The 24,597-nt window shown below is 39.4% G+C and overlaps 1 protein-coding gene across 1 annotated transcript; it reads right to left on the reverse strand.

Annotated features, from left to right (window-relative positions):
• Nucleotides 1–1,237: 1,237 nt before the first annotated feature.
• LOC140949206 (uncharacterized) lies at nucleotides 1,238–8,931 on the reverse strand. The gene is made up of 3 exons (XM_073398433.1): nucleotides 5,199–8,931; nucleotides 2,445–5,066; nucleotides 1,238–2,208 (listed from the first exon to the last, which is right to left on the reverse strand). The coding sequence occupies exons 1-3, from the start codon at nucleotides 8,929–8,931 to the stop codon at nucleotides 1,916–1,918; spliced, it is 6,648 nt and encodes a 2,215-aa protein (XP_073254534.1). The 3' UTR covers nucleotides 1,238–1,915.
• Nucleotides 8,932–24,597: the final 15,666 nt, after the last annotated feature.

Here is a 24,597-nt window from a genome sequence, read left to right on the forward strand (position 1 = left end):
TAAATTCAGTTTCATTCATTTCTAATTAATTAGCATCAGAATTGACAAGGATCGGAGTTTATTTATAACAAAAACCTTGTGACAATATTATTGATCAAAATCATGGGGTTCCTGACAGGCTCTTCATTTCTCACGAAAGTAATTTGCTCTGAGACACAAATTGACTCACTGCTTTAGGAAAATTTATGAGCACGTACCTCAAATGAGCTAAGAACGAAATCAATTGTTTTATGATTCTGAGAAACTACCACCTGACGATAGAAACACCAAGGAGGCAATTATAACAAGGTCTACAAGCGTAGATTTGCAAAATAATAAAAAACTTAGCTTCGAAAGAAAAATACCAAGTTCAGTCGTTTTGGGCAGTGATCTATTGGTTTTTAATTGTTAATTCAGATGTCAGTGGCAAAGATAGTTTACCATAAAACGTGTCTTGTAGAATATTTACTCTGGCTGACGTTAACACCTGGGTATTTTAAGTTTTGTGTTTTCCTAATTAGAATTACAGTTAAGAGCATGGACATTTAAACTTAAGGTAACTGTCAGGTCATGTCTTGTAGTATTTTAAAACTGATATGCATGTGTTTCTGGGCAAAATATCACTCAAACCGGGGGTATAAATGAACACATCAAGGAACCCCTGGTAGACATCTTAGAAACCCTAAGGGGCAGCAGTTATTTAGGACTCTTTCCTATGTCAGAACTAACCGGCTGGAACGGTCATTTTGAGCTGTTTAATAGCTAGCCTTTATTATTGATTCAATTTTTATCGGCTCCAGTCCCCCGGGTCACCCCCGGCATAGATAGAATATAGATAGGGCCAACAAGAAGAAAACATAAAATGTTTGTTTGCTTACGAACTGAGTAACCACTCTATTTCCTCATTCTCATCTTCCCACTGATTAACGTTATATTGAATAACAGGCATAGAATAGCATTAATAAAAAATATAAGTACACTAAACGCTGGAGAGAGAAGTGATTGAAATCGTTCTGGGAGGGTTCTTTTTGTAGGCAGCATCTGCAGCCGCAAGACATTTGCATCAGAAAAAGCCTTTCTTAGTAAAACGAGGATTAACGTAAATTTGTCTTTCTCAGTAATTCCTAGTAAAAAACCACTGCTCAGATTCTACAACAAACTGAACGTAGATCTAAAACGCACCACTGAACCATTTCAGTACCGTATTTATCCGATTGGGCGTTTTTTTGAGGCTGGCTGCTTATTAAATTTTCACCATTTTCAGCAAGTGTAGAAAAAACGAAAAATAAACGGTAATAACGAAACACGAAGATGTAATAAAGCAAGGTTGCTGTAGAATACTTTGAAGAAAACTCCGTCTTCTTCTTTCTCCTGCCTTTAGGAAGGGCGCTTATTCGAGGTGGGTACTAATTCGAGGTTGGGCGCTTATTCGAATAAATACGGTATTCCTATATGTGGAAGGCCACATAGAGTTCCTGTTCCATTTATGCATCAACATTTTCCTAGGAGCAATGTTCTGTGAATATACCTGATTTAAATATAGGAACATTTAATTGACAATGGTTTGTGTATTGTTTTGAATGCGATAAGTGCATCATGCCCTCATTGTCCAAAATGTTACATCTTATGAATACCTTATAACAGCGTACTTAAAAGCGTCCCAAATTGTACATTGGTTGGTTATTTAACATTAATTGAGCTAAAAAATCAAAAAATGAAAGAAAGAAATCGTTTTAAAAATCATATTGAATTTTAAAAAAGAAAACTTCGTCTTTGTTAGAAATTCTTCCGTATCCTAGTGTTCGGAAGATGGCTACCACAGTAGATTATTACTGAGGTATAGAATAATAACAAGACGATTAAAGATCATCGAACAGACATAATACGTAATAATTAAATACTTTCTTACACCCACTTATCATACACTGAATACGGCCTACACGCAGGTCAGCGGTAAACAGATATTCGTTATTCCGTCTCGCAAAGGGCCCTTGTCCTTTGGCCGTCTCCCATTGGAAAAATTTTCCTGATTTTCTACCTGCGATTCACCTGAAGGTTGCTCACGTACTGTTAATGGTAAGTCAGAGACTTGAGATTTTCTCTTCTTTGCACGCTTTACAAACACCACCAGGAGGCATATCAATAAGGTTACGACTGCGCCTGCAACGAAACTTCCCACCGCCACGCCAGGTACTAAGCTGTTTGAACCATTTAAGCTCTTAGTATCTCCTGTGAGTGAAAAAGACCGAGATGGTAGCTTTATCTTGTAAGAGTTATACAAATGAGTTCTCATTTAGAGCTTAGGTTTGAGAAAAATGTATCGATTTAGACATTTTTGTTAAGGAAAATTTGTACTCTAATGATAAAAAAAAGATATGGGTTATTTGCTCTTAGGCTTAAATTTGAAACATAGTTAAACTTAAAAACTGTCACCTTCAAAACTTTACAAGACTTAAAGAACTTACCCTTGGCCGGTATTGTTGTCGTGGGTATTTGGGTTGTAGTTTTCGAGTTCTTTGGTACTACGGTATGTTTTGTTGCTGTAATTCTGTTCATACTTGGGCGACCCCCATGGCTTTTCATATCTGGTGTGACATATTCCCAAGACGACGATTTTGACGGTTGTACTGACGATGTTATAAGTTCGTATAACGATGACTCTAGTCCATCAGTGGCAGCTGACGCGTGTGATGATGTTGATCCCGGCACAGATTTTGACGGAGAAAATGGTACTGATGTTAACACAAAAGTTGACACTTTTAAAGGCTGCGGAGATGGCACTGAGAGAGAGAGTGACTCTGATACTGATGAAGGCGTCAATGATACAGATATTGCTGCGGATGAGTCCAATGATGATATTGTAACCGTTGTTGATGATGCTAACGACGCCCAGGCTGATATAGACACTTCTGACGTTGATGCTGGGACAGTTATTAACGAAGATGTTGCTGGGAATAATTCGGGAGGGGATCCCGACGTAAATGATGACGGAATTGGTACCAATATAGATGACACTGAAATGGAGTGTGTCATTGACGTTAATTCTAATGATGCCATGGATAATGGTAACGTCGATTTTGATGCTATAAATAACGAGGATGGCGATACAGGCTCGAATACTGATTGCAGCACAGAGGTGGATGACGTTGGATAAGCTGCTTTTGATGGAGGCATTGTCACTGATGTCGACACTGGATTGGATTTCAGTTGTTGTTTTGACACTGGCGACGAAGAGTACATTGTCATTGAAGCTGAAGGTGCAGCTAACCTCGATGCTGATATCGTTATTGAAATAGATGTTGTAGGTGACAGAAACGATAATTTTGAAGCAGCTATTGATGTAGATCTTGATAGTGACACTGAAAACGAAGCTGCTAACGACACTGGTGCTGCTGATGATATTGACTGAGTCGTTAATAATGTTACTGATGATGAGGCTGTTAGATAGAATGATGATTGTGTACCTGAGAAGGATGGTGTTGGTAAAACTGAAACTGATCGTGCTGCTGAAGATGGTGCTAAAAGAAAAATTGAAGAGGATGTCGGTGGTGTTACTGTTACCGGTAGTAGCGTGGACATTGATGATGATAGAGGAAAAAACCTTGATGCTGTTGGCGATACTGAAACTGATGCTGAATTCACGATAGGTAATGTTACTGACTTTGACGCTACAAGCGACCCCGGCAAATATGTTTTCAGCAATGATGTTGCCGCAAGTGATACATGCACTGACCCTGAGAGTTGCTCTGACATAGATTTTGAGGATGACATTGACGACAGTCCGGAATGTGCTCGTGACAATGGTGCTGATGGTGACGCTAACATGGATGCCGTTGATACCAATGGTATTGATGATAGTTTTGACACCGACACAGATGGTGTCTTTGACAGTAGCGCCGAAGGTAAAACTAGTATTGATTTTAATGAGGAGTCTGATGCAGATGATGACACTGACAGGGATTCTGGTTTTGACTCTGAAACAGAAGGTAGATTTGCTGGCTTCAGGGCTGACGATAAAACTATTAGAAATGTGAGCGACAGAGACACTGATAATGAATGTGAAACTGACGTGGATGTTGTGTTTGACAATGACATTGAAGGCATTGCTTGCTTCGAGCCTGATGCAGACAGTGACAGGGGTGTTGTTTGTATTACTGATGATCGCGACGCTGACATAGATTTTGTCTGTGACAATAAACTTGACGGTGACACTGTCAGTGATTGTAATGCAGACAATGATGCCAATGATAATACTGTCAGAGATGATGGGCTAGTCATTGGTACTGATGCCGAATATTCTGACAAGGATTTTGTTGGTGATAATGACACTAATGATGATCGTAACACTGGTACCGATGGTATTGCTGATTCTGGGGCAGGAAGAAATATTGACACTGATGCCAGTGGTGATACTGATAAAGTCGTCGCTGATAATTCTGCACTCGGTAGTAACACTGACAAAGAAAAACGCAGTTGCTGTTTTGACCTTGACACTGAAAGAGACACTGGCACGGATGTCGTGTTAGACAATTTTGCCGATGGTAATACAGACAGCGGTCTTGGTGTCGACTCCGACATTGATGTTGACTCTGACAATGACAATGTTTCTGAACGTGTTCGTGACAATGATGCTAATAGTGACACTGACAAGGATGCTGTTGACGCTGACACTGATGCTGATTTTACTACCAATTTTGTTGCAGAATTCGTTACTAATAGTGATACTGACGAGGATTTTTGTAGCGACACTGATGCCGACAGAGATGCTGATTGTGATTCTGACACAAGTGATGGAAGAGTTGGAGACACAGATATATAAGGGGCTCCCGGTGAAACTGCCGTTGATGTATTAGGTGATGTTGATCGTGCCTCTTCAGCAGATATTGTGGGTATCAATGTATTAGATGTTAATGGTAAAGCTGACGCTAAGTGTGTAGCAGGAATAGGAGCTGATGGTGTCAGTGACACTAACGCTGACCAGTTAGTCAACAATGATACCGGTGGTAACACGGACATCGATTTTGACACTGACACGGTTGCTATTTTCTCTAGTGATAGCGATACTAATAGAGCTTCTGACATTAAAGCTGGGGAAGTTATTGAAAGCGACCCTTGCACGTAGGCTCACTTTGATAATGTTCCCGAAGTTAATGGAGATTTTAGCCTTGACGTCGACCCTGACACGGATGTTGGCTGTGATATTGACAATGATCCTGAACTTGTTCGAGACAATCGTACTGATAGTGACACTAATGTAGATTTTTCTACTAAATTGTACGAAGAAATTGTTTGTGTCGATGTTGGTAGCGTTACTGATACTGCCGATGGTGCTGCATTTGATGCTGATTGTGATAACGACGCAAGTGGTGGAGTAGTTGGAAATACAGACAATGAAGCGACTGCTGACACCGGTGATATTGGTGGCACTGAAATTGATGAATTAGGTGAAGATGATGCTGATCGTCTATTTGGCAAACGTGTCGGTGGTATTGTTATGTATGCTGTCGGTGACGCTGTTGCCGATTGTGTTACAGGAATGGCAACTGATGGTGACAATGAAACCGATGCTGTTGTTGCTGGTGACATTGATTGTGAAGCTGACAGGGTTGCTGGTTTTGCAAGTGATAGAGATACCGATGGAAATTTTGACGTTGATGCTGGGACAGTTATTATCGAGGAAGATGTCGCTGAGAATAATTCCTGAGGAGATGCCGACACGAATGATGACAGAATTGGTACCGATATAGATGACAATGAAATGGAGGGTGTCATTGACGTTAATTCTAATGATGCCATCGATAATGGTAACTTCGATTTTGATGCTATAAATAACGAGGATGGTGATACAGGCTCGAATACTGATTGCAGCACAGAAGTGGATAATGTTGGATAAGCTGCTTCCGATGGAGGCACTGTCAATGATGTAGACACTGGCTTTGATTTCAGTTGTTGTTGTGACACTGGCGACAAAGAGTACATTATCATTGAAGCTGAACGTGCAGTTAACCTCAATGCTGATTGTGATAACGACGCACGTAATGGAATAGTTGGAGATACAGACCATGAAGCAATTGCTGACACCGATGATATTGGTGGCACTGAAACTGATGAATTAGGTGAAGATGATGCTGATCGTCTATATGGCAAACGTGTCGGTGGTATTGTAATATGTGCTGTCGGTGACGCTGTTGCCGATGGTGTTACAGGAACGGCAACTGATGGTGACAATGAAACCGATGCTGATGGTGCCGGTGACATCGATTGTGAAGCTGACAGTGTTACTGGTTTTGCTAGCGATAGAGATACCAATGGAACTTCTGACGTTGATGCTGGGACAGTTATTGATGAAGATGTCGCTGAGAATAATTCCGGAGTGGATCCCGACGCAAATGATGACGGAATTGGTACCAATATAGATGACACTGAAATGGAGGGCGTCATTGACGTTAAATCTAATGATGCCATCGATAATGGTAACTTCAATTTTGATGCTATAAATAACGAGGATGGCGATACAGGCTCTAATACTGATTGCAGCACAGAGGTGGATAACGTTGGATAAGCTGCTTTCGATGGAGGCACTGGCACTGTTGTCGACACTGGATTGGATTTCAGTTGTTGTTTTGACACTGGCGACCAAGAGTACATTGTTATTGAAGCTGAAGGTGCAGCTAACCTCGATTCTGATGTCGTTATTGAAAAAGATGTTGTAGGTGAAAGAAACGATAATTTTGAAGCAGCTATTGATGTAGATCTTGATAGTGACACTGAAAACGAAGCTGCTAACGACACTGGTGCTGCTGATGATATTGACTGAGTCGTTAATAATGTTACTGATGATGAGGCTGTTAGATGGAATGATGATTGTGTAACTGAGAAGGATGGTGTTGATGAAACTGAAACTGATTGTGCTGCTGAAGATTGTGCTGAAAGAAACACTGAAGTGGATGCCGGTGGTGACACTGTTATCGGTAGTAGCGCGGACGATGATGATGATAGAGGAAAAAACCTTGATGCTGTTTTTGATACTGAAACTGATGCTGAATTCACGATAGGTAGTGCTACTGACTTTGACACTGAAAGCGACCCCGGCAAAGATGTTGTCAGCAGTAATGTTGGCGAAAGTGACATATGCACTGATCCTGACAGTTGCTCTGACATAGATTTTGATGGTGACATTGACGACAGTCCGGAATGTGCTCGTGACAATGGTGCTGATGGTGACGCTAACATGGATGCCGTTGGTACCAATGGTATCGATGATAGTTTTGACACCCACGCAGATGGCGTCTGTGACAGTAGCACCGAAGGTAAAACTGTTATTGATTTTAATATGGACTCTGATGCAGTTGTTGACACTGACATGGATTTTGGTTTTGATTCTAAAAATGAAGGTACATTTGCTTGCTTCAGGGCTGACCATGAAACTGTTAGGAATGTGGGTGACAAGGACACTGATAATGAATGTGAAACTGACATGGATGTTGTGTTTGACAATGATACTGAAGGCATTGCTTGTTTCGAGACTGATGCAGAGAGTGACAAGGGTGTTGTTTGTAATACTGATGATTGCGACGCTGACATAGATTTTGTCTGTGACAATAAACTTGACGGTGACACTGTCAGCGATTGTAATGCAGACACCGATACCAATGATAATGCTGGCAAAGATGATGGTCGAGACATTGTCACTGATGCCGAATATTCTGACAAGGATTTTGTTGGTGATAATGACTCTGATGATGATCGCGTTACTGTTATTGATGTTGAGTGTGACACGGAAATTGAAGGCACTACTGAAAAAGATTCCGATGGTGACTCTGACACCGACGCTGGTAGTGATACTGATGACACTTCCAGTGACGATGCTGAAAATGAAGCTGATGGTGCCGTTTGTGAAACCAACAGGGTTGAGGGCATGAATAGGGTGGTTGTGGGTGACAGCAATGCCGATGCCGATACAAATGCTACTGGTAACAAGGAGAATAATGTTGGTACTAACATTGAGACTGTCTGAGACACCGACGCCAATGCTGCTGATGATTTTAACAATGTTTCTTCCTGTGATGCGAACTCAGATCCTAAAGATGCTACGAATGACGATAATGGCGATACTGGCTCTACGAATGACTGTAGCAGAGACATGCGTTTTGTTGTCGACCATTCTGATAAATGGAATGCTGATTGAGATAAAGACAAGGAAGGTGTTGGTGAAACTGGTACCGATGGTGCTCCTGATACTGGGGCAGAAAGAAATATTGACACTGATGCCAGTGGTGATACTGATAAAGTCGTCGATGATAATTCTGCACTCGGTAGTACCACTGACAAAGAAAAACGCAGTTGCTGTTTTGAACTTGACACTGAAAGCGACACTGGCACGGATGTCGTGTTAGATAATTTTGGCGATGGTAATGCAGACAGTGGTCTTGATGTCGACTCCGACATTGATGTTGACTCTGACAATGACAATGTTTCTGAACGTGTTCGTGACAATGATGCTAATAGTGACACTGACAAGGATGCTGTTGACACTGACACTGATGCTGATTTTACTACCAATTTTGTTGCAGAATTCGTTACTAATAGTGATACTGACGAGGATGTCTGTAGCGACACTGATGCCGACAGAGATGCTGATTGTGATTCTGACACAAGTGATGAAATAGTTGGATACACAGATAAATAAGGGGCTCTTGGTGAAACTGCCCCTGACGTTTTAAGTGATGTTGATCGTGCCTCTTCAGCAGATATTGTGGGTATCAATGTATTAGATGTTGGTGGTAAAGCTGACGTTAAGGGTGTAGCAGGAATCGGAGCGGATGGTGTCAGTGACACTAATGCTGACCGGTTAGTCAACAATGATACCGGTGGTAACACGGACATCGATTTTGACACTGACACGGTTGCTATTTTCTCTAGTGATAGCGATACTAATAGAGCTTCTGACATTAAAGCTGGGGCAGTTATTGAAAGCGACCCTTGTACGGAGGCTGACGTTGATAATGTTGCCAAAGTTAATGAAGATTCTCGCCTTGACGTCGACCCCGACACGGATGTTGGTTGTGATATTGACAATGATCCCGTACTTGTTCGTGACAATTGTACTGAAAGTGACACTAATGTAGATTTTTCTACTAAATCGTACGAAGAAATCGTTTGTGCCGATGTTGGTAGCGTCACTGATACTGCCGGTGGTACTGCACTTGATGCTGATTGTGATAACGACGCAAGTGGTGGAGTAGTTGGAAATACAGACAATGAAGCGACTGCTGACACCGGTGATATTGGTGGCACTGAAACTGATGAATTAGGTGAAGATGATGCTGATCGTCTATATGGCAAACGTGTCGGTGGTATTGTAATATGTGCTGTCGGTGACGCTGTTGCCGATGGTGTTACAGGAACGGCAACTGATGGTGACAATGAAACCGATGCTGATGGTGCCGGTGACATCGATTGTGAAGCTGACAGTGTTACTGGTTTTGCTAGCGATAGAGATACCAATGGAACTTCTGACGTTGATGCTGGGACAGTTATTGATGAAGATGTCGCTGAGAATAATTCCGGAGTGGATCCCGACGCAAATGATGACGGAATTGGTACCAATATAGATGACACTGAAATGGAGGGCGTCATTGACGTTAAATCTAATGATGCCATCGATAATGGTAACTTCAATTTTGATGCTATAAATAACGAGGATGGCGATACAGGCTCGAATACTGATTGCAGCACAGAGGTGGATGACGTTGGATAAGCTGCTTTCGATGAAGGCACTGGCACTGTTGTCGACACTGGATTGGATTTCAGTTGTTGTTTTGACACTGGCGACCAAGAGTACATTGTTATTGAAGCTGAAGGTGCAGCTGACCTCGATGCTGATATCGTTATTGAAATAGATGGTGTAGGTGACAGAAACGATAATTTTGATGCAGCCATTGACGTAGATTTTGATAGTGACACTGAAAACGAAGCCGCTAACGACACTGGTGCTGCTGATGATATTGACTGAGTCGTTAATAATGTTACTGATGATGAGGCTGTTAGATGGAATGATGATTGTGTAACTGAGAAGGATGGTGTTGATGAAACTGAGACTGACTGTGCTGCTGAAGATTGTGCTGAAACTGTTACCGGTAATAACGCGGACATTGGCGGTGATAGAGGAAAAAACCTTGATACCGTTGGCGATACTGAAACTGATGCTGATTTCACAATAGGTAGTGTTATGGACTTTGACGCCAAAAGCGACCCCGGCAAAGACGTTTTTAGCAATGATGTTGCCGAAAAAGATACATGAACTGACCCTGACAGTTGCTCTGACATGGATTTTGAGGGTGACATTGATGATAGTCCAGAATGTGCTCGTGACAATGGTGCTGACGGTGACGCTAACATGGATGCCGTTGATACCAATGGTATCGATGATAGTTTTGACAGCGACAGAGGTGGTGTCTCTAACAATCCCTCCGAAGGTAAAACTGTTATTGTTTTTAATGTGGACTCAGATGTAGATGGTGACACTGACAGGTATTCTGGTTTTGATTCTGAAAAAGAAGGTACATTTGCTTGCTTCAGGGCTGACCATGAAACTGTTAGGATTGTGGGCGACAGAGACACTGATAATGAATGTGAAACTGACATGGATGTTGTGTTTAACAATGACATTGAAGGCACTGCTTGTTTCGAGACTGATGCAGAGAGTGACAAGGGTGTTGTTTGTAATACTGATGATCGCGACGCTGAGATAGATTTTGTCTGTGACAATAAACTTGACGGTGACACTGTCAGCGATTGTAATGCAGGTACCGATGAAAATACTGGCAAAGATAATAGTCGAGACATTGTCACTGATGCCGAATATGCTGACAAGGATTTTGTCGGTGGTATTGACACTGACGATGATCGTGACACTGTTATTGATGTTGTATGTGACAATGAAATTGAAGGCACTACTGAAAAAGATTTCGATGGTGACTTTGACATCGACGCTGGTAGTGATACTGATGACACTTTCAGTGATGATGCCACTTGTGAAACCAGCAGGGTTGAGGACATGAGTAGGGGTATTGTGGGGGACAGCAATGCCGATGCCAATGCAAATGCTAATGGTGACAGTGAGAATAATGTTGGTACTAACACTGAGACTGTCTGAGACACCGACGCCAATGTTGCTGATGATATTAACAATGTTTCTTCCCGTGATTTGGATTCAGATGCTGAAGATGCCACTGATGGTGATGTCGATTGTAAAGTGGACATTAATGCTGATCTAGAAGGTGATGGCCAGACTGATTTTGACGTTTCTGCTGACAATGACACAGAAGGCGACAACGGCACCAATGTCGTCGCTAGCGATTCTATTGAAGCTGATGTCGAAGTTTCCGATGGTGTTTGTAATTGTGTTTGAGACGGTGTCGAATACGAAGATTGGAACTGTAGGCAAATCACCAAGATGCTCAAGACGATCATTACAGGTCCTGTAATTAAGGAGAAAATGAAACAAAATTAAATAGAAACAATAAATACAATATTGTTACTCTAGCCTGAAGTTCTAATATTCTGATGATAGAAAACTAAATTGCGCGCAGAGAATTCTATGACATATCTTTGAAAATAAAAAAAAATCGTTTTTTTTTCTATTTAAGTCGAAAGAATTTTGGCGGGTAGTCGAAAACGTTAGTAATTGGATGGACTTTTGGTCAAGACTCGTAAGCATTAGTAACTAAATCATTTAGCTTTATGCTGGACACCGGAACGCGACTATGCTCATGAAAGTGGTGAAAGAAATCGAACAAAACATAACTTGAGTGCCCTCCCTATATCTGTAGATTATTTTTGTTGATACTTCCCGTGAAAGTAGTTGGCATATTTTAATGTTCCCCTTATAATGCTTTTTTTTCCCTTGCGTCTTGATACCGGTTACTGAAAACTCCGTTTGCAAGAAACAATTCTGTTTGAATTCATTATGAGTGTGTGAAACATAACAGCACCATAAAAGCTTGATTGCTTGTTACTGGGTTTTCGTGTGACCATCGGTGAATTTAACTCAGACATGCAATATTATTTCAGCGTCATGCATGCTGTATTACAGTAGCACTAAATGAATTTGTTCAACTGCACGGGGAACCAGGGCTCAAGAAAAAAGAACTGGATGATTTACCTGTTCGTCTGTGTCTTTCTTTCCTCGTTTTGGAAGGAAAACGATTTAAATGTGTTGGATCGAAGACGCCTTCTCTGTTCGATAATTTTTAAAACACAATCGCTTAATGCACTGAAGTCCTTAGTTGTCGTTAACGACGTTAAAGGCTACAGTTTCTGGGATTTATTCATTCCCCGGTGGTGAGTTACGGGTTAAGAGTTTTACATTTTGTTAAAACGAATTCTCTCCGAACCTTGGAGAGTTAACAGAGTAGTTAATTCAGGCTAAAACTCGAGACGTTAATCAGTGGCAACTTATCAGTTTCCGACGCGTTTAAAGAGATTATATTTTTATTAACTATCTACGTCCTGAGACAAATCCCGTCAAAAACGACGAAAGAAAGACACAAAGTAAACGAACAGGTAAATCATTTCAAAAGCACTGGCTGGAATGAATAATGCATCAGTCAATTCCAGCTGCGCCCAGCACCCCCCCCCCCCCCCCTCCCCGGGCTACTGCGGGGCATTTGCCCGCCTCGTCAGTCCCGGGGGTGGGGCATTTGCAAATTTTGTGCTGCCCGGGGGCCAGGCATTTGCCAACCCCGGGGCCATTCCTGAGCTTTTGACACGCACGCGGTTTCCTTTCAGAAAATAACTACACAGAGGATTTTACTGGGAAAGAAAGCAGATTGGCTCATCTGTCAAGGACAGGGAAAATTGAAGAGGTTTGTAAAGGCATGTTCTTGATTTTATGCATGCATTTCTTCATTACTTATCGAGCCAAAATTACATAGCGAAATCGGGAGCTATCGACGTGAATCAACGTTTTTTGGTTATTGAATCAAATTATTTGAAAAACATCCTTTCATATTTATAAAACTATTCATAACATATAAACTTGACAGTGCTCTATTATTTAAACGTCAATAATTTTACATTAATACTAAATTCATTAATACTAAAATTATAGACTGGTGCATGTCGTTGCGGCGTGAAGTCTTAATTAGAATCATAGCACTATTACATAGGAAGACGTTAATTGAAACAAAAAATTGCACATTAAAATGCTTAAAACGGCACTATTCGACTATGCGAGCAATGAAAAATGTTGCAGTGTTTACGGAGGACGGGGCATTTGCCCTCTTTTTTCGTCCCCACTCCGGGGGATTTGACAGCTCAAGAGTCCCCACCCCGACGAATTTGCCATCCAAGACAAAAAAAATGCTATTGCCCGGGGGTCAGCCCGGGGGGGCGCTGGGCGCAGCTGGAATTGACAGATGCATAAGTTATAAAGCGCCCATGGCGCTTGATTTCCCTGTTTACAAGAGAATGAAGTGAACGTGTTACCATGGATACAACCAAATAAACGTACGCTAACAACTTATGAATCTACTTCCGCATGGGTTTTTTATTGTAAAAATCCAGCAACGGACATATACGCTACGCTTTTTTCCCCTCGTCTCTTTTAACACAACATGCATGTGTGTTAGGACATCTAACAAATTACCAACAATTTGACAACCGCTTCCTTTTAAAGGTTTTCCCAGGGCCGCAAATATTTACATTAACCTGTTATTTCCTATTTTGCTATTTAGTGTGTGAGAATTATTGAGTCGGTAGTTTCCAAAACAGGCAACGTTAAATATTGTGAGTAAACGAGACGACAACCTTTCAGACGAATTGCACAACTAAGCAATACATAAGAAAAACGTGAAAGAAAAGAAAAACATCATAAAGGAATTTTCCTTGAGAGCATTTTTGAGCAGGTGGAAATAGTGTTGGTTAAAACTTTCGTGTTTTACAAAAATCTAGATCTAGTCTTAATTGCCCTATTTCTTCAGAGCTGTTAGTTCATTCAACTTTAAATGTGTCAAATGCAAGGGCAAAAGAGCTGTTGGGTTTTATGCTGAAAAGCATTAAGCGTCCTATACGTAGGTCCTAATTTAAGGTGTATTTCTAATGTAAGACTTATACTCAAATTAGCTACAATTACCTGAGATAGCTGGCATGAAGTGGTACCTACTTTACTAGTTTATCAAAAAAAAAAACATTGTATGAGTTGGCTGTCCGTTTGAGAGCATGAGGGATTTTCTTGCCCATTTATGTAATAAGAGAACTTATCCCCGAGCCGTATTAAGAGGAAGTGTCTTTTAGCATGTCACTGATAAACAGGTTACTGAGCTCACCATATTTTCTTTCATAAGGGCAAGTCTTTCGTGATCCCAACATTATGGTAGTCTATCCTGGGATAGTTCAGTTATTAACTCTTTGCAGTAGGTATGCATAGTACCAAAGAGAACCGCAAATACTTCCTATAAGGTAGTGTCTTTAAGTGTACATATTCTTATGTGATGTTTTTTCCAACATTTCACATAAAAGATCACCTGTCAGACATCAAACATGTTTAAGAACCAATATTCACTTAAAGCCAAGGGCAAAATATCCATGTTATTGACATAGCGGCTTTAAATTGCATTAAGTTCCGAGTTCTTGCATTTATTTTGTGATAATAGGGCCTTTTACCTTTCTGGCTTTTTTCTAAGGAAAAGAGAGAAGAGAAATCTTCAATCTCAAAATTTTACTATCTATGCTTTTAAATGCCTGTGTTAGTTAACATTTCCGATTAGTAAGCGATCAGGGAAAAAATACAGTGGAAGGATTGCAGAAAGTAATATTAAATAATAATTATAACAAATTGAACTTGTCAATATGGGTAAATGTTCCTTGAACTCTTTACCATGAGCAGTATGGTGATGGATTTTTATAGAGAATTAACTATGGATACTCGCTTTTAACACACCGCATAAAGCTTATTCAAATGTTTCACCATTTTTAAAGCATCGTCCCTCAGGCCATCATTTTACTAATTCTCATAACCTTCTACTTGATTAGGCATTGTTACTATTATAAGAAAATTGACGTTGATCACTGTTGTTAAAAAAGAGTTCGATCTTAGGGAGCCAATTAGTAGGCCACTTTTGTATTAGGCATTGTTCCAAAAACAATTATAGAAGTTCGATTCACTTGACTAAGCCTACCTGCAGCCTTAAGGCATTTCGTTATTAACTTATTTGTTGCCAACCACGGGCGGATCTAGAGGGAGGGTGCAGGGGGTGGGCACCCCCCCCCCCCCCCCAAGATAACCTGCGGTTTTCTAATACAACTGGTATTCTGCAAAAAAAAAACTATGTGGTTTATTACTGTGGAAGTAGAGCAAGAGACGAGTGCACCCCCTCCTAAAAAAAATCCTAGATCCGCCCCTGCCAACTTATCCCTTAGTGCAGTCGTGAATACTGAATGAGTTCATTCTGTGTGCACCAGTCAACGAAGATGAATTTGCCAGAGCGATTTTACTTAACACAGAAAATAGACAGTGTAGCGGTTACACCCTGGCTAATTTTATTGTTTTCTGATGTTTACTTATAGTATTGGAATGATTGCACCGTTTTGGTGCACCAATGATATGGCCCACGGGAAATCAACAAAACATCTGGAGTTCACTTTTTCTATAAAAGCTCTTTCTTTTCACCCGAGAACTAGCATACTTGCACAGAAACATATCTTCTAATACTTGAAATGGTTATACTGCTGAAAATCAAGAGGAGAGACTTTTTTTCAACGAGACAGCATTCCTATTTGGTGTCACGCACTGTGAAAACTCGGAAGTTCAAATTGCTGCATTTTCGAAATGAAACGTGCTATACTCAACGGAAACTTGTACAAAAATTTACTTTTTCTTAATCTTCAACCTAGTGTAAATAAGAATTCGTAAAACCTCGCTATTTTTACTTTACAATTTGATGACGTCACTATGAAAACCATCTATATTTATTTGATGGTATATATACCAGGCGAGAAAATTGATTGTGTTAAGGTAGTTTTATTCCAAAACATTTTTAATTAAACTCGCAGTATATTGGATTTCCTTTATTTTTTTTTACTATAAATTATGCTCACTGAACTGTCTTACAAAATAAAATAGTATAAATGCTGAACCGTTGAGAAATTCTTAAGAAATTAACCCGACATTTGTAGATCGACGCCGATCTACAAAATCCTACCGAATGCCCCTTTCTTGGCCAATATTAACAAGAAATCGTTTCATATGGACTTTGCATTTAGTTGTTTTCATGCAACCTTTGTGTTAAGTTCTAGCAGTTTCATGCAATAAATAGATATATAAAAAAAATTGCTTTGGGCATATTTCCAGATCCCCTTGAAGGGAAAGTTCATTTATTGTTTGAATATGACATGAATCTTATTTTTGCCCACTATAAATGACAAGATGCGAAATCAGTTTAGTTTCTAGCATAAAATAAACTAAGACAAAAAAAGAGAAAAGAATACTTCAAATTCACTCCTTGATTCAGGAGTTTATTTATTTATTGATTTATAAACTTCGCCAAGAGGCCTGGATCACACACAGAGTGATCAACTAACAAGAAGAACAATACTAAGAAACGACAAAAAAAGAAATGCCAATGCAAAAACAGAATTGGGGAGGACATCGATAAAAAATCAACAACACGTACGATCGAGCATGCTGTTCTTTGGCGGACTAGTATGGCACTTAATACTCACACTCTTATAGGTCTGGGGGGTGTCGATATCATAAACAGACTTAGCTATAGTGAGATGCATGTAGTAATTAAAAAGATCCCTCTTAAAGTGCTCTACTGAACAGCCAGTGTTTCGGAGGTGGGCTGGTAAAGTATTCCAGATTCTTGGGGTTCTACGGTAAAAACTGTTCTCAAAGGAGACGGTGTTGGCCCTAATCGTATTCAACAGCGTTCCCTTGGAGGAGACAGTACGCCTGGGTCTAGTGGAATTGATGACTGAAATAAAAGGGTTGTTGAGGCCTCAAATGTAATAAATGACCCTAAATGTAATAAAGGTCCTAAGTGTAATAACTTTTGGCCCTAAATGTAATAAAGGTCCTAAGTGTAATAACTTTTGGCCCTAAATGTAATAAAGGTCCTAAGTGCAATAACTTTTGGCCCTAAATGTAATAAAGTCCTAAGTGTAATAACTTTTGGCCCTAAATGTAATTAAGGTCCTAAGTGTAATAACTTTCGGCCCTAAATGTAATAAAGTCCTAAGTGTAATAACTTTTGGCCCTAAATGTAATAAAGGGTCTAATTATATGTGTAATAGGTTTTAGCCCTATATAATGGATACATGTATGTAGTATAACAGCCCGAAACTTGATAAAGTCCCTGACTAAAACATGCGACGATATTAACGTTATAGCCAGGTGGCGATTCACTTTCTTCGCCCTATTGTAGTCTTCATAGATATTCATTAACTTAGAAAGCGGCTAGAGCGCTCAAGAAGTAGGAGAAACACATAAATTAACTACGTCTCGATCGTGTTTCCTACTACATCCCTACATCGTGAAACGCGAGTCCTAAACAAATGGAATCTACACAAAAGTTTTCAAAATACAGTAGTAATTTAGTAATTGAAGGAAGTATTAATGTTCATTAGAAACAATCGTGGTAAATTGACTACTTTTGCCTATAGGGATTTTTAATGTTGCGCCAAAAAAAATTTTTTTTTAATCATTTTCCAAAAGAGTATGTCGGTCGGTCCATACAGAATGCTGTGAACACGAAGTTATATATAAACAGCAAGATATTAAGGGCAGTATATCTTTATAGTTTCTCTGACTTCCCGACTTTGATTTTAATTTCTACCAGGAGTACTTCTTGAAGTGAATTTTTATGCTAACTTTTTTTTCCAGGATTTCACCACATGAATGAAATGACATTTTCAAATAACAGCTGGCTTTCCTGTTTTTCTAGCGAGTATATAAGGAACTCTTCTTTGAAGACCCAAAATCTTTTTTAGAGTTAAGAAGAAGAAGAAGAAGAAGAAGAAGAAGAAGAAGAAGAAGAAGAAGAAGAAGAAGAAGAAGAAGAAGAGGAAGAAGAAGAAAATGATAATTGTAATTGTGATGATAATGGTGTTGGTGATGATAATGCCGGTCCAACCAGTCAACTTCCAAATGAAATACTCGACAAAATAGTAGACTTATATGTGTTGTCCACGACTGTGCTCACACGATGGGTGGCTCCTCCTAAAATGTTCTGCAATTGGTATAGGATTTAATGGAGCGGAAACCAATTGTGGAATTGCACGCATTTTAGGCATCCTACTGATGAACAGTTGGGACACGTAGATATATTTTTTAGCAGCTACTATAATTGACAGTCTGTCTACTTTGAATAAGTATTTTTGTCACCTATATTTCCCTTTGCCAGCTTGGTAAACCCTTTTAAAAAACTCACAATGCGTTATTCTTGTCGGCTACCACGAATAAGCTACAACCATCGCGACACTGTGCGATTTTACGAAATAAGACCGATTTCAGAAGCACCTGGCAAATAGCTATTTACGCGTTGAGTGGACCTCATATTTCAATGCTAGGTTTTTATTATGTAAAACCCCTCCCCTCTACAATGTTTCAGGTCTCTTCTTATCATACAATATTTTCACATTTATTTAAGGCTGAAATCAAGCTGCTGAGAGTCGATCAAATCAGAAATTTTTGTTATTAGTTACAAGAACTCTTAGAATACGGAATTTTAATGGCGTGAAAAAATACGCATTATCACTAAATAAATATAACCTCTGCCTTTTTTTAATATAGATTTTCCTCAATTTAACGGATCCAAACCAAACCAGCATATCACTGTATGATGAAGTTTGGCCAATTATCCTTTGAAAGTCTTGAAAGGGGTCCTTATGCTACTCTGTGTATTGTCTCTGGTGTGTATACACTAAACCCGATAGCTGTTACGCCAACACAAAAACTTAATTGGATAAGGTTGTTTGTTCATTCATGAAAACGATAATATCGGAGTTTTGGGAATAAAGCTGTATCATCTAATGAACAGTAAAGATTGTCGAACAACTAACTTCGTCACACCGGAATGACGCTGTAAACAGATCTTTCATTAGGGTCCCAGGGAGGATACCTTGCGAGCAGAGGCTACATTTTCTCGGTATGAGCTGGCGTGCGACGCCAGTTCATACCGCAAAAATGTAGCCTCTGCTCGCAGGCTACAGGGAGGATAACCCTTTACAAAAAATGACGTAGATACCCGTCAGGGACAGGGCTACGTGTAGGTTTTTTTAGGTTAAGGTAAACCACAAATGCCCCCTCGGATAGAGCTGTCGCAGAACCTTTAGGGTATGGAGCTAAAAAAAGGATGAGACGAGTGTCACTCAAATGTTTGTTCATATCACAGGGTTCGTAATCTTTTGAGTTCTTCAAATTCTTCCATGACTTTCCATGACTTTTTCTAGTTTTCCATGACGAAAGAAAGACACAAAGTAAACGAACAGGTCAATCATTTCAAAAGAACTGATTGGAATGAATAAGTTACAAAGCGCCCATGGCGCTTGGTTTCCATGTTTACAATAGAATGAAGTGAACAGTATAGAACGTGTTACCATGGATACAACCAAATAAACGTACGCTAACAACTTATGAATTTACTTCCACATGGGTTTCTTATTGTAAAAATCCAGCAACGGACATATACACTACTACTTTTTTTCTTCGTCTCTTTTAACACAACATGCATGTGTGTTAGGACATCTACCACCAAATTACCAAAAATTTGATAACTGCTTCCTTTTAAAGGTTTTCCCAGGGCCTCAAATATTTAAATTAAAGACTCAAACGGGCCTGTTTCAATTTCTTGGAAATAACTGGCTAAGCAAAAGAATTTAGAGAAATGTTCTTCGTTTTACGGTTACAAAAAGTGCCAACAATGAAAAGGAAAGATTACATCGGAGACTGAGGCACATAAGAAACTGTGTATTTCTTTAGTTTATATGGAAAATAAAACACTTCCACTTTCATTTCCTGTTGCAAAGTTAGTTTTCTAACGGAAATTAACATGAATCAGCTGTTCAGTGTGTTGTGAATTATCCAGTCGGTAGTTTCCAAAACAGGCAACGTTAAAAATTGTGAGTAAACGAGACGACATCCTTTCAGACGAATTGAACAACTAAGCGATACACAAGAAAAACGTGAAAGAAAAGAAACACATCATAAAGGAATTTTCCTTGAGAGCATTTTTGAGCAGGTGGAAATAGTGTACGTTGGTTAAAACTTTCGTGTTTTAAAAAAATCTAGACCTAGTATTAATTGCCTTCTTTCATCAGAGCTGTTAGTTCATTCAACTTTAAATGTGTCAAATGTATGGGCAAAAGAGCTGTTGGGTTTTATGCTGAAAAGCATTAAGCGTCCTATACATAGGTCCTAATTTACGGTGCATTTCTAATGTAAGACTTATACTCAAATTAGCTACAATTACCTGAGATAGCTGGCATGAAGTGGTACCTACTTTACTAGTTTATCAAAAAAAAAAACATTGCATGAGTTGGCTGTGCGTTTTAGAGCATGAGGGATTTTCTTGCCCATTTATGTAATAAGAGAACTTATCCCCGAGCCGCATTAAGAGGAAGTGTCTTTTAGCATGTCACTGATAAACATGTTACTGAGCTCACCATATATTCTTTCATGTGGGCAAGTCTTTTGTGTTCCAAACATTATGGTAGTCTATCCTGGGATAGTTCAGTTATTAACTCTTTGCAGAAGGTATGCAGAGTACCAAAGAGAACCGCAAATACTTCACATAAGGTAGTGTCTTTAGTCGTGTATGTATTCTTGTGTAATGTTTCACATTTCACATAAAAGATCACCTGTCAAACATCAAACATGTTTAAGAGCCAATACTCACTTAAAGCCATGGGCAAAATATCCATGTTATTGACATAGCGGCTTTAAATTACATAAAGTTCAGTTCTTGCATTTATTTTGTGACAATCAGCCCTTTTACCTTTCTGGCCTTTTTTCCAAGGACAAAGGGAGAAGAGAAATCTCCTATCTCAAAATTTCACTATCTATGCTTTTAAATGCCTGTGTTAGGATTAACAATTCCGATAAGTAAGCGATCAGGGAAAAAATACAGTGGAAGGATTGCAGAAAGTAATATTAAATAATAATTATAACAAATTGAACTTGTCAATATGGGTAAATGTTCTTTGAACTCTTTGCCATGAGCAGTATGGTGATGGATTTTTATGGAGAATTAACTACGGATACTCGCTTTTAACACACCGCATAAAGCTTATTCAAATATTTAACCATTTTTATAGCATCGTCCCTCAGACAATCATTTTACTAATTCTCATAACCTTCTACTTGATTAGGCATTGTTATTATTATAAGAAAATAGACGTTGATCACTGTTGTTAAAAAAGAGTTCGATCTTAGGGAGCCAATTAGTAGGCCACTTTTGTATTAGGCATTGTTCCAAAAACAATTATAGAAGTTCGATTCACTTGACTAAGCCTACCTGCAGCCTTAAGGCATTTCGTTAATAACTTATTTGTTGCCAACCACGGGCGGATCTAGAGGGAGGGTGCAGGGGGTGTCCCCCCCCCCCCCCCCCCCCCCCAAGATGACCTGCGGTTTTCTAAAACAACTGGTATTCTGCAAAAAAAAAAACTATGTGGTTTATTGTGTGTGTGGAAGTAGAGCAAGAGACGAGTGCACCCCCTCCTAAAAAAAATCCTGGATCCGCCCCTGCCAACTTATCCCTTAGTGCAGTCGTGAATACTGAATGAGTTCATTCTGTGTGTACCAGTCAACGAAGATGAATTTGCCAGAGCGATTTTACTTAACACAGAAAATAGACAGTGTAGCGGTTACACCCTGGCTAATTTAATTGTTTTCTGATGTTTACTTAAAGTATTGGAATGATTGCTCGGATACTGTTTCACGGGTTAATTAAATTTACTCTACTCACGATTGCTTTGCTGTAATGAATTATTAAATCGAGTAAAAATAGACAGAACTCTCATAAATACGATAGCTTGGCTCGAAAGGTTTGGAAGAGGGCACTTTCCAAAAATATTTGGAGATCCGAAATTATGATATACATCTACGGTACAATTTACTTGTAAATACATGCATTACTTATATATTTCGATAGGTATTATATATTCGAGAAACAAATCAGTGATTATTCTAGTATTATTATTTTTAATCTGGCCAGAACTGGAAGTCAATGCTTCCCCATTCTCCGATCCTTAAAAATCTACGGCGGCGGGAGGCGGATATGAAACGTTTTCATCTGAACAGTCACTAAACTATATTGATTTGATGGTATACTAGGAGAGAAAATTAATTTTCAATTAAACTCACAGCATATTGGGTTTCCTTTATTTTATTATTTTTTTTTTTCACTATAAGTTATGCTCACTGAACTGTCTTACAAAATAAAGTAGTATAAATGCTGAACCCTTAAGAAATTGTTGAAAAATTAACCCGACAAGAAACAGGGTATTTGTAGATCGACACCGATCTACAAAATCCTCCCGGAATGCCCCTTTCTTAGGCAATACCAACAAGAAATCGTTTCATATGGACTTTGCATTTAGTTGTTTTCATGTAACCTTTGTGTTAAGTTCTAGCAGTTTCATGCAATAAATATATACAAAAAAATTGCTTTGGGCATATTTCCAGATCCCTAAAGGGAAAGTTCATTTATTGTTTGGATATGATATGAATCTTTTATTTTTGCCCACTATAAATGACAAGATGTTCGTGACTGAAGCTGCCCAATTTAGTTTTTTACTCTCGTCCACTTATAACAAGTGCAATCTCTTTTGAACTCTTTTCTTTTGGAAGAAAAAAATACTGAAAAAAGAGTAGCGAAATCAATTTAGTTTCTAGCAGTAAAATATACTTAGACAAAAAAAAGAATACTTGAAATTCCCTCCCTGATTCAGGAGTTTATTTATTTATGAACTTCGCCAAGAGGCCTGGATCACTCACAAAGAAAGCTCCACTACGAGTTCCAGAGGAAAAAAAAAAAAGAAAATTAGTAATACAACTAAAAAGAATTTCAATACGAAGCTATACTAAGAAACGACAAAAAAAGAAATGCCAATGCAAAAACAGAATTGGGGAGGACATCGATAAAAAATCAACAACACATACGATCGAGCAAGTTGTTCAATGGCGGACTAGTGTGGCACTTAATACACACACTCTTAAAGGTCTGGGGGGTGTCGACATCATAAACAGACTTAGCTATAGTGAGATGCAAGTAGTAATTAAAAAGATCTTTCTTAAAGTGCTCTACTGAACAGCCAGTGTTTCGGAGGTGGGCTGGTAAAGTATTCCAGATTCTTGGGGCTCTACAGTAAAAACTGTTCTCAAAGGTAACGGTGTTGACCCTAATAGTATTCAACTCCGTACCCTTGGAGGAAACAGTGCGCCTGGGTCTAGTGGAATTGATGACTGAAATAAAAGGATCCGATAGACTAATTAAACATTTGAATACGTACACCAAATCTAAGTAGTAGCCCAATTTTCAAAAGCCTCGGCTCATAACTAACTACAGACCGATACGGCAAAGACAGAGTGAATTTTGTTGCGCGCCGCTGAATTCTTTCGATGTCAAGGATAAGATAAACAGCTTGAGTAACCCACACCTGCGAGCGATATGCGAGGTTGCTTCGAACTAGTGACAGGTAAAGTAACTTGCGAGCTCGATGGTCATGAGTTTCGAAAGCTGATCTCCGGAGAAATCCAAGCATCCTATTGGCCACGCCAGATGACATGATTTGTAAGTCATAGCTTGGCTATCTTTTTTACTTGCACTCGATAGTTAGAGAACACCCTTACGACCAGAGTAATCAGTCAACAAATGATTCTCTCCCCGCAGCTATCTTATTCAATAGGGAGCTTTAGCATCGACGACGGCAACGGCAGCGAAAAAGTCAGTTTTAAAATGATTTCCCGTTTTTTCAAACTTTGTCGCGTTTATTCCAATTTGCTGAAAATGGCAAGTGTAGGCGAGTTGATTTCTTGAGGACCACACTCAAGTTTAGAGAGAAGAAAAAAAGATTCGTCGTCGCTTGTTCACGGCCTCCATGAAACTTGCAGTTAGGAATTTTGACGTCGTAGTCGTGCAAGAACGGTAAAGAAATGTACAAAAAAGGGTGATGCATGTGCAAAGTTGTTGTTCTGCGTAATAAACCTGGTGCTTTTTGACGTCCTCGTTGCCGTCACCGTCTTCATTGCTAAAGCTCCCTATTTATGGTTAGCAATACGCAACTGAGTTACCCCAAGCTTCTGTTTGAGAGAGAGGCTAAGTGCGTAGCATTGATATGAAAATGTGAGTGTTTTTTTTATTCTCAAGGCAATAAATCTGTTTTTCATAAGAAAGTTTTTGCACTTAGTTTCGATAGAATTTAAGGTGAGAGATTCTTGGCTATCGCAAAGGGCCCTTGTCCTTTGGCGGTGGCGGTCTCCAATTGGAAAAATTTTCCTGATTTTCCACCTGCGGTTCACCTGAGGGTTGCTTACGTACTGTTAATGGTAAGTCAGAGACGTGGGATTTTCTCTTCTTTCTACGCTTTACAACACGTGCAGGAACTCCTGAT

Source organism: Porites lutea, chromosome 9 (assembly GCF_958299795.1).
Source record: "Porites lutea chromosome 9, jaPorLute2.1, whole genome shotgun sequence".
In the NCBI taxonomy this organism is placed as follows: domain Eukaryota; kingdom Metazoa; phylum Cnidaria; class Anthozoa; order Scleractinia; family Poritidae; genus Porites; species Porites lutea.